The 10,000-nt window shown below is 42.4% G+C and overlaps 4 protein-coding genes across 5 annotated transcripts in view; 2 read left to right on the top strand and 2 right to left on the bottom strand.

Annotated features, from left to right (window-relative positions):
• Positions 1–2,168, bottom strand: part of LOC134186333 (uronyl 2-sulfotransferase-like) — a 2,927-nt gene extending 759 nt beyond the window's left edge. The window contains exons 1-6 of the mRNA XM_062654262.1: positions 1,826–2,168; positions 1,649–1,678; positions 1,445–1,593; positions 631–710; positions 434–566; positions 276–376 (exon numbers count right to left, since the gene is read on the bottom strand). Of these exons, the coding sequence (XP_062510246.1) occupies positions 276–376; positions 434–566; positions 631–710; positions 1,445–1,593; positions 1,649–1,678; positions 1,826–1,991 (659 nt within the window). The 5' untranslated portion in view covers positions 1,992–2,168. The remainder of the gene's footprint in view (positions 1–275; positions 377–433; positions 567–630; positions 711–1,444; positions 1,594–1,648; positions 1,679–1,825) is intronic.
• A 1,253-nt stretch (positions 2,169–3,421) lies between these two features.
• LOC134186332 (protein F37C4.5-like) lies at positions 3,422–6,365 on the top strand. The gene is made up of 9 exons (XM_062654261.1): positions 3,422–3,667; positions 3,833–4,073; positions 4,143–4,351; positions 4,420–4,549; positions 4,608–4,964; positions 5,077–5,154; positions 5,215–5,376; positions 5,440–5,673; positions 6,024–6,365. The coding sequence occupies exons 1-9, from the start codon at positions 3,459–3,461 to the stop codon at positions 6,210–6,212; spliced, it is 1,809 nt and encodes a 602-aa protein (XP_062510245.1). The 5' UTR covers positions 3,422–3,458; the 3' UTR covers positions 6,213–6,365.
• Positions 6,366–6,413: 48 nt separating this feature from the next.
• LOC134186334 (transcription initiation factor TFIID subunit 12-like) lies at positions 6,414–8,868 on the bottom strand. Its single transcript, XM_062654263.1, has 6 exons — positions 8,842–8,868; positions 8,368–8,664; positions 7,032–7,223; positions 6,881–6,970; positions 6,697–6,811; positions 6,414–6,552 (listed from the first exon to the last, which is right to left on the bottom strand). The coding sequence occupies exons 1-6, from the start codon at positions 8,851–8,853 to the stop codon at positions 6,428–6,430; spliced, it is 831 nt and encodes a 276-aa protein (XP_062510247.1). The 5' UTR covers positions 8,854–8,868; the 3' UTR covers positions 6,414–6,427.
• Positions 8,869–8,909: 41 nt separating this feature from the next.
• LOC134186826 (uncharacterized) overlaps positions 8,910–10,000 on the top strand; it is a 1,930-nt gene continuing 839 nt past the window's right edge. Inside the window, exons 1-3 of one of the 2 annotated variants that reach the window (XM_062654888.1) lie at positions 8,910–8,976; positions 9,658–9,930; positions 9,992–10,000. The exon at positions 9,992–10,000 is cut by the window's right edge and continues 839 nt beyond it. In XM_062654888.1, the coding sequence (XP_062510872.1) occupies positions 8,965–8,976; positions 9,658–9,930; positions 9,992–10,000 (294 nt within the window). In that variant the 5' untranslated portion in view covers positions 8,910–8,964. Of the gene's footprint in view, positions 8,977–9,140; positions 9,340–9,657; positions 9,931–9,991 lie in introns of those variants that run through there. The other variant, XM_062654889.1, reaches the window with a different exon arrangement.

The following is a 10,000-nucleotide window of genomic DNA, read 5'->3' on the forward strand; positions in this document are numbered from 1 at the left end:
CCAAGCATGCCCACATGAGCACACACCTGCTGTAAACCAGTCAAACAAACAAACAAATTCAAATACACCACTGAGCCCATGTCATGCCTCTTGACGAATTGACAAGACGAGTAGATTACATATCAACACTCAATAAAACAGATTAATGAGATACAGCATGAGTGCATACAAATGTTACAACAATTATCAGTAAATCAATCTAATTAACAGTTGCTGCTTGTGTACCAAATTACCCTCTCGCGCTCTCTCTCTCTCTCTCAACACCACAATCATACCTGCAAGCTTCTTCTTGACCACAAAAGAACGGAATAACATAAAACATTCGTTTCGGTGAGCTACACTCGTGATGGTTTCTCTCCATACATTCGTCAATCGTCTATAATCAAAGAATTGAAATACAGCTGCACAACAGAGCGGTCACTGTTGAACCGACTTGCTCTTTATCGCCTTGAAAGTTTGAATTATGTTCACGACCGTCTCCAAATCTCCTGTAGTAATAACTTGAGATGAATCGAGAGAGAGGATCTCTGATGACGTTGATGTGCACTAGAGGACCGGCCCCAAGTCTGGTCATAACACATTACATACAGTCAACTCATAACAGTCAATGTATGACGTCAGTCTGTCAACCTTTGAAAGTCAATGTAGAACATGTGGCGACTGTATAGAAATGGAGGAGGCAATTGGTTGATGTAATTCACTAGATCGATCTGTAATTGCAATAAGAAGTTAATAACAGTGTAATTGATATTGTTTATTGATTTAATAATTAATATTAACTTACTACTTAATATTAATTTGCTAATTAATACCGATTTACTAATTAATATTAGTTTACCAATTAATATTTATTTATTTATTAATTAATATTAATTTAATAATTAATATTGGTTATTGTATAGTATATATAAAGTATATTTCTTTAGCATCAACACAACATACAGCTCCCTCAGTTAAAGGCACTATACACAGTTAGATACCACAAACGTACATACAAGTACACACACACACACACACACACACACACACACACACACACACACACACACACACACACACACATACACACACACACACATCCAAGATTTACATATAAAAGAACCAAGTTATTCTTGATCTCTTTGTATGACAAGAATAATAGTAACCCAAGATGACCGCCTCCATATGCAATAGACTTCCTTGTCCTAAAATGTTTCAGTAGATGACTTCCTGTGTTTACAGTATTGGCAATCCCTGCTGTGCTATTAACAGATTTACTAATTAATATAGATTTACTAATTAATATAGATTTACTAATTAATATTGGGTGTTAATTAATATAGATTTACTAATTAATATAGATTTACTAATTAATATAGATTTACTAATTAATATTGGGTGTTAATTAATATTAGTTTACTAATTAATATTTGTTTACAAATAGAGTAATCCGAGAATGACCAACTTGTTCAGGAAGAGACAGTTCTCTCTGATTGTGAATGTCCGACAAGACAAGCGTGAAGTTGTTCCTTCCAGCAACCGCTTCCAGCAGCGTCAACGTCGCTCTACTGCCACACTTACCCACTCTATTGTACATCACACGTGTCTGCGCCCCTGCACACCAAACGGAAATGAGACAATGAGTGAGAAGACAGGAGACTTCGCCTACCTCTATACACAACTCCATCGTCTGGATCTCCTACAGAGAGAGAGAGAGAGAAAAACACACAACACACTGAATTACGTCAACGATCGGATGATGAATGAAATGAATGAACGCATGTGCTCATACACAGTGGTGTGCAGTGTTAGCTAATAAAACGGCGCGTCAATTCTGTACACTCACTTGCCGGTTCGTCGTACGAATATTTTTGTTTTGGGAACGTTGTGTGGCTTACTATCTCTGTGTGACTTGAATGTGTCATCATGATGAGTACAGGACCGATGATGGACACAAGGCAGGCTAATACGAGAGCTAACACTCTGCCTGAAAAGCGAAAGAACGCGCTCATCTCGATGTGCTGTACAACAGTCGCAAGTACGGAGAACAGACGGGGTTCATAATCACATACGGGATATTCATTGGTAAGTGTGTTGTCAGTGACAGTGTAGTGAATTTTAGCCGCAATTTTTGGTCATGTAAGCAGGCCATTGACGTATTTTTAGTGTATCCGGTGTGAATACAATTGTCTGGAGGAAACAATTTAGAGTATGGCTTCGCCACACCTTACAGAGCGTTCTGATTGGTTAAACGTGGCCACGTGCTTCCTGCACAGCCTCAACAGTCACGTGTCTTAGAATTTTGGCAGTGCTGATCCTGAGACAATGTTGACGTCAGTGATAAGCGTGTTACATAACAGCGCCTTCCATGGACCATTTGGTCTAGCAGTGTTGCCGGGCCTTTTGACGGCTGGTGCCAAAATTGTGGCACCAATAAAGATGCCCCTCCCCGTGGCCTCCTAATTAATATTAACATATAGCTCTAAAGTATTGAGCTGCCTATGTTCTGTGACTTCCATACAGTTTCATGTGAGTCACCTAGTGGTCTCTCCAAACCCGGTGCCACAATTGGCACCATCACCATGGCAACGGCAACCCTGCTAGTTAGACCTAATTGATATCAAAGTCAATGGTCCGTGATAGCTTGGAATATTAATTAATAAGCTCGAACTGTTTCTCGTATGCCATGTAATGTGAGTAAATTATGTCTATTTCAAGTCAGTAGTATCAGTTTCAATTGAAACTGTCGGAAAGGCGCCACCCACGCCCACAAGTTTTGATTTGGAAACTAGGGGCGCCGTAGCCATGCCTTCCGTGCACGTGGCCCCCTAGATACAATTTAGCGACGCCGCTGCAGCTGGTGGACACTCCAAACATTTGGCAGTATTACTAACTAGAGTGTTCTACCCTAAACGTAGTACATGTAATTCACTCAACCTGTCAGATGACGTCAACTTTCGTCAGAATGATGCTGTCCAAGTCACATCCGGGCCATCATCGAGATTCTCTGCTTCCGGATCCCTGTACTTTGTGTTCACTCAAATTACAGCTTCGTACGGGTTCGCAACGATCTTGGTATGTCTGAACGAAAAACTTACATTCTGAAAGACGAATCAATTGTAGATATTAACTACTCGCAAAGACTTTCACACCCTATCATCATACTCATATCGAAAGTTATTATGTAACTTTAATTAAATTAATTAATTAATTAATGTGCGACAAGATTACTAGCAGGACTGCTTGCAAGTGTCCTACAAAACATGATAGGTTTGTACAGTACGGATTTCTTCGTTATACATATGCACTACACGCAAATTTGTCGTGAATATATCAATAACGATTACCGTACGCATTACTATTCGTGCATATTTCCATTTAGAACATCCGGGTACCTAGATAGTTCCAACACGTGCCGTAGGTGCGTTACCCAAACCAAATATTCATTGCAACGACGAGGCAGTGGAAGTGAGAGACGAATGGAGAACGTCCTGCACTCAGACACGTCAAGCGCGACCACCAAGCACATCGCCGCGAGCGTCGAAGCTCCCAACTGTCCAGTCCACAGCGTCGTCGTTTACACGGACAGAGCAGAGGTGTGTCGTACTGTGAAAGCTGACTTGCAAAGAGGTGAAAACGAGGTGACAGTAAGGAGACTGCCACCGGCCATCGACCAGGACTCTATCCGGTGAGCTGCATGCTATTGTGTTGCATTGCGGATCGGGTGGACAAACCAGAGTCATGGGAAGCCGCCTAACGTCACGTGACGAGCGCATTCCCTGACGGCCAACTCATCGGCTGCATTCTAATGTATTCATAATAATTCGATTTGAGGTAGTTATCTCTTGTTTAGCGTGGAGGGTAGTGGCGGTGCGATCATCACTGAGGTGACGTACAGCTGTCGTGCAAAGGAGGAGAACGAGGAAGAGGTGGCGGGTGCGGACGCCAGACGTGCGGAGTTGAAGAAGCAAGAGGATGAATTGCTGCAGAGGGAAGAGGCTCTGAAGCTGGCAAACGAGCGGATTAACAAGCAGAGGGACGTTCTAACTGGTTTGTCAAATCACATTGCAAATGGGGGAGGAAAAAACATGGAGGTCTGTCTTAATTTGCATGGCAATTGAGTTGCTATTGAGTTGGGTTGATGTATTTGTGTTTGTGTGTAGGATAGTGGATCTTTCGTGTCTGCACTTGGAGGAGAGACTTTGCACGGTGTTACCAGGTTCTTTGAGTTGCACAGGATACAGTCAGAGCGGCTTGATAGTTCTCTTCGAGATGTTGAATCCGAGATGAAGCAGGTCGAGTCTGAACTGAAGGCTGTGCGGGCGAATCTCCAACAGTTGATGCCCAGACCAGAAGATGCCGACTTCTGCAGGTAAAGGAGCTAGACAGCTGTGTGTGATTTTGTATGTGTAGTGTAACAGTGTATTGTTGTCTTGTCAGGGAAGTGAAAATAGTGCTGGAAGCTGAGCATGGCATGCATGTGCAGTTGCAGTTGTATTATGTTGTCACACATGCCAGCTGGATTCCACGCTATGATCTACGTGTGTTTAGTAAAGACAAGAAGATTCAGGTATAGACTACCGAATGTAAAAGTAACTTAAAAACTGACTAAGTAGAATGTTTTGTAGATAAATTATTTTGGAGTAATTCAGCAGTCAACTGGTGAAGACTGGGAAAATGCGAAACTTTCATTATCCACTGCTATGCCCAGTGTAGGTGGCTCTCCACCAGATCTACCAACTCACACGTTACATATCAAGCCTCCTCCATCTCCAACTCTTCTCTATAAACGGGGAAAAAAAGAAAGAGCTGTTGGCTCTGCAAAGAGCAAGAGAGCATCAGAACGTTTCTCAACAGGAGAAGAGGACGAAGCAATGAACTCGGAACTTGCAGGAGGTTCTTTTGGTGAACTTGAGGAAGGCCTTGACATTGAAGCCGTTTCGCCTTCAACTCCACCTCCACAATTGGCTCAGCCAACAGTAGAAGTAAGACGGTGTGAAATTTATGTATACAGTATAATACCTATTACCTACTAGGCTGATTTGCGTATTGTTTTTACTATTTCTGACAGTCAAAGTCTTTCTTGTTTATATACAGGTGAAACACAGCATCATAAGCACTGCATATGAAATTGCTCGGAGATCAACAATCAAATCAGACAGTGCTGCTCAAAAGGTTTTGCACGTATTTGTCCCTGTGTGATTTAACGCAGTTAGCAGTATATCTTTGTGACAGGTAACTGTTGCACTTCTTCACTTGAAACCTTCCTTCGAATACGAAACAGTCCCAAAGCTGGCTGCTCATGCGTTCTTAAAAGCAAGAGTGAAGAATGAATCTGAATTTGCTCTTCTAGAAGGTCCGGCTAATGTCTTCTTAGACAACAACTTTGTGTCAAAAGTAAGTGTTGGTATTTAGTAGTATTGGCAACGAAGGGAAGAACTATTTGTTGTGATTTTGTAGACGAGCTTGAAGCCCGTTAGTCCAAAGGAAGAATTTGATTGTTCGCTTGGAGTTGATCCTAGTGTTCGGGTGACTTACAAACCTGCTAAGAAATTCCGCCAGCAGCATGGCATTCTCACTAACAAAACTGTGACAAAAGTTGAGCAGCACATTGAGATCAAAAACACCCGGCAGGATTCTTGCAGAATCAAAGTCACAGATCAAGTACCTTTGAGTAGCGATGACAAAATCAAGGTGAGAAGCAAATGACAAGCACAGATTGTCTCCATGCTATGGTCATCTCCATTGGCTGTATCATATCAACACTGATTTGTATTGTACGACTGACATACAAGTTATCTATTCTGTAGTTTCCATGTCTATCCTCGTGTTTAGCTAGCATAAAAATGTTTGTTTGAAAAAGTAGATAGAGACAGGCAAGCAGGTAGGCGGACAGACAGATGGACAGGCAGACAGACAGACAGACAAACAGGTTAATTAATTAATGACAATAGCACAAGTGGAATGAATAGAATGAACAACAGTGTAGAAGATGTCAGTAACTGTAGTCATAATCATATAAACAAATTGAGTTTTTGAACAAGGTGACATCCGTCGAGCCTGAATTCAGACGAGGTGAAAAGTCAAAAACACTAAGCGACGGCTCACAAGTGGTAATAAGCAAGACACACATTCTGGAATGGATGGTAGACATCGAAGCAGGAAAAAGTCACATGATCAAGCTGCAATACAACGTCGAACATCCATCCAGTGAGACAATCTCTGGTCTGTGAAACAGAAACTGGCAAAAACGAATTTGACTAGAAGATGAAATATGGCTGAGTAGAGTAAGCTAGTAGCAGTTGCTGATCGAAATGCACATGACGTCACAAAATATCTATTGTACACTCATTGAATACTAGAATGTGAGAGGCCATGGAAGTGAACTGATCTAGTCTTATCACTATCACTACAAATTTACAGTGTGTTGTTACACACACAAAGATGCCTATTTCTTGACTGATTTACGTATTAGGGCCAGTCTCTGTCTATGAGCTTCAGTAGTTGCCGATTTCTGGTACGGTCTCACGTCATCCGAACCAAAGCCAGGAATCCACATATTCCAGCAATTCTCTGTTACAATATTTTAAGAGAAAGTCATAGCACAACATAACTCAGTAATCAAGCCACACTCATTTCCCTTCATGAAACTTTCATTGGATTCAAGGTTTCACGAGGGCGTTGGCTTGATTGTTGAGAGTAAGAAAGAAATCTTACCTAAATGCAACTGGACATCTTTCACTTCTAATGTATTGGAATTTCTATGCCTGGCCAACATGCATGACTGAGACACGACAGTGTCGATGAAGTCATCGGCCATCTGCATGATAACCTACAGAAATTAAATTGGAACAAACACCCGATCAATTCTTGACAGTAGGACTTCTTCATTTCTATTCACCTCTTCTACATCTTCGTCCAGCTGTTCAAGCGGATCTATCTCCTTAATAAGATCTTGTAACCGCTTTCGAGTTACACCCTGTTTTTGAGCCTAATAAATCAGACAATCAAGTATATCATTATGACATTCAGTAATTAATTATCAAACTGACGTTTCTTGGTTGCTGTTGGGTTGACCGCTGAACTGTTGACTGCTGGACTGCAGGGAGTGGATTTGAAGCTGCAGTGGACGTCGTTGCAGGTTTAGCTGTACTCGGAGGTAGTCGGCCTGTTCCTGTGCCACCTCCTGCTAACATAGAAGGATCCACAGTTGCTTGTGTTGTAGGAGCTGGTGCAATCAGTGGCTAAGGCAACAGACATTATGCCATGAAAGCAAAAGGTAGCTGGTAAGGTATCCACACTATAAGCATTCATGCCTCCAAGCCGGCTTAGCCCTGAGGGAGTTTCACTATTATTATTAGCATATGTGGTAGGACTTATACAGCACTCTTAGGTATCCAAACTTTCCTCCTAATGACACCCAATGCATAATATTTAACTATCAGTGTGGAGATAGTCAATTTGACTAAGTCATTCTAGACCTTATTAGAAAACTCGAGTGGGGCAGGTGTAATACAAAAATCACTGCTTTACAGTCAACTCGTAGGAGACTGGAAAGCCACCGAGTGGACTAAGACATGACTGCAATAAAAGCTTGTGTTCTTGACTGTCCAACTTTCATCAGTACTTTCACGTGGCTGCGATTCCCAAACACATGCAAAGTCATCGAACGTGGCACACGTATGTCGTCATCACCCTCTAGGTAACGTAAGTGGAGTCTTAACCTTCAACTGGGCACCCACCAACCCGGCAGGTAAGTCCCAGAGAGGTAACTTACATGTTTCTGTGTAATCCGTATGGCACTAGCAACTGGCTTATCGATCATTGATTGCGTGCGCTACGAGGATTTCGCCAGCTCTGAACAGCATGCCCAGTAGATATCAATGACTACCAGAAAAGCACTTATCCCTATACCCGATTATTAACATTTTATTATTATTTATTAATATTATTATTAATTATCAATTATTGAATATCTACTCTGCTCATGCATCATGTGCTTACAAGGATGCTGCAGCAAGCAGGTCAAGCTTAAAGTACGAGACTTGAACAAGCAGCTGGCAGCTGCTGAGGACCAATTGTCTGAGTGCAGTAGACACTAGAAAGCATTAATTGCATATAAAACTTGTACTTACGTCTAGCGTTATTACGACTAGTTGTCGGTGTGCCACTAGTGACACAGCATAAATGGTTGTAATTTAAATATATCATGGTTTTCATTAATATCAATATTTTCATTAATATCAATACAACAATGTTAACGTTCCGACATCCTACTGCAACAATGTATACTAACCCCACAACTTGCTATCTAGACTACCCAAGTCCATTACCTCCAATTAATAAATTAATAAATTAATTTTATTTAATTACTTCAAACATACTAACATGTCCTGGCATTCCTCTGGCTGCAATCTGTGGCGGTATCATCGTCTGATTCGGTAGTATCGGCTTCAATTGTGTTCCACTCTTCGTGAGAGCTCCAGCCACCGGAGCAGTCACCATTAGCTGCATCCCCGCAGTAGTAGATGACAGCAATCCGCTCGTGTTGACTGCAGCCGCTGGAATCGTGACTGCAGTGCCAACCGACTGTCCCAGACTGGGCATCGCCACGGCTACAGGGACTCCGCCAGGAACTGACGAGGAGCCCACAAGTAAACCTTGTGTAGTTTGAGCAACCGTAGACTACAAGAATAATGCACAGCGTTAGACACAAGGGAAAGAGAACGCGAATCAGAAGTTGTAACCCCAAAGAGGGCCTCACTTCAAAACAACATATCATGCGCGTAGAAACGAATTCAAACACGACACGACACGCGCGACTCTACGTCTACAACGTTACGTACTACGATTACATCCTACCTGATCCGCCATTGCTAGCTGAGCCACGCACGCGCACGTTACCTCTGATGCCACGCCTACTTGACTCCCCCGCTTTTTGAAGCGCGACGACCTCATCAAATAGTAAACAACATCCATCCATCTATGGAGTCCAAAGTAAGCAAACAGCTAATATGATTGTATCGGCGTAGGGTTTCGGCGTACGCCACCAATTACTGTCTGTCCTCTGATTCGTCAATGAGAGAGCTTAGTCCTGCCTTTCACATACATGTATATACGATCCCCCGCTGCGTCCATTACATAACAGCCAACAGCAGTCGTCGAGTCTGGCCTCTGGTCGCAGACTGTGGAGAGTGTGAGGCACACTTGAAGGCGCTGAGAATCTTGGAAAAATTGCTGTTGGTGGGTGAGCTACTGTAGGCATTTTTGCGGAAGTTTTTCGGACGACGAGCCGCTGGCGCGTTGTGTAAGAATCTAGAAGGTCGGAGAGCGACGGAGAGTGGACAGAAGGAAAGACTGGTGATAGGCTGTGTTGTTGGTCGGAGTTGGCGTTGTGCAGTTTGTACTTGTCTGGTTGTTGCGTGTGGCTTCTATGTTTACTCTCTGTCTTTCACGACGATGCGGCTGATAAATGGAGTGTGCGTTGTTATTGTTCTAAGATTGTGTCGTGACTTCTTGTGTTTGTATGGTTGTGATATGAGTCAGAGTGTTGAGATAGGAGAGGCGTAAATCACAACTAATAGGCGTGCACTTTTTTGCATGAATCAATTCTAAAAAGTCATTTGTCTTGATTCCTCATTTCAGTGTGGTCATATCTTCTTCTTGTCTGTTCTGCAGAAGTCTTTGCCTGGAATTGCAGCTGGAAACTGTTGTGAGGGTGCAAGCTCAGCTCAAGTTGTTGAAACAAAAGAAGTTGTGAGCATTGCTAAACTGCAAGAAGAGAATAGGAAACTGCTGGCTGAAATTAAGTTTTTCAAAGAGATGACGCGAAGAATGCAAGACTCAAGAATTACTGCTTTAGAAGTAGCTTTGCAAGAATGCAGCACAGGGGATACTACCACTGCTGATTCAGAAAAGCAAAGCAGTAACTTGCTACTCAACAGCAGAAAGGTAGATTGTGTTTTGCATTTGCTTTGTGTTTCTAAAGATGGGAGCGTTGCTTGTGTTGCAGTTGAGAAGA

The sequence above is a fragment of the Corticium candelabrum genome, chromosome 11 (assembly GCF_963422355.1).
Source record: "Corticium candelabrum chromosome 11, ooCorCand1.1, whole genome shotgun sequence".
NCBI lineage: Eukaryota > Metazoa > Porifera > Homoscleromorpha > Homosclerophorida > Plakinidae > Corticium > Corticium candelabrum.

Bases quoted from the DNA above. Each gene is read 5' to 3' on its own strand.
- LOC134186334 (XM_062654263.1), bottom strand. The intron at 7,224-8,367 runs GTTAGTATGTTT...CTGTTGCCTTAG, and splicing joins CCAGAGGAATGCCAGGACAT to CCACTGATTGCACCAGCTCC. The intron at 6,553-6,696 runs GTAAGATTTCTT...ATATTGTAACAG, and splicing joins AGATGTCCAGTTGCATTTAG to AGAATTGCTGGAATATGTGG.
- LOC134186332 (XM_062654261.1), top strand. From the start codon at position 3,459: ATGGAGAACGTCCTGCACTCAGACACGTCAAGCGCGACCACCAAGCAC. The intron at 5,377-5,439 runs GTAAGTGTTGGT...GTGATTTTGTAG, and splicing joins ACAACAACTTTGTGTCAAAA to ACGAGCTTGAAGCCCGTTAG. The intron at 5,674-6,023 runs GTGAGAAGCAAA...TTTTTGAACAAG, and splicing joins GTAGCGATGACAAAATCAAG to GTGACATCCGTCGAGCCTGA.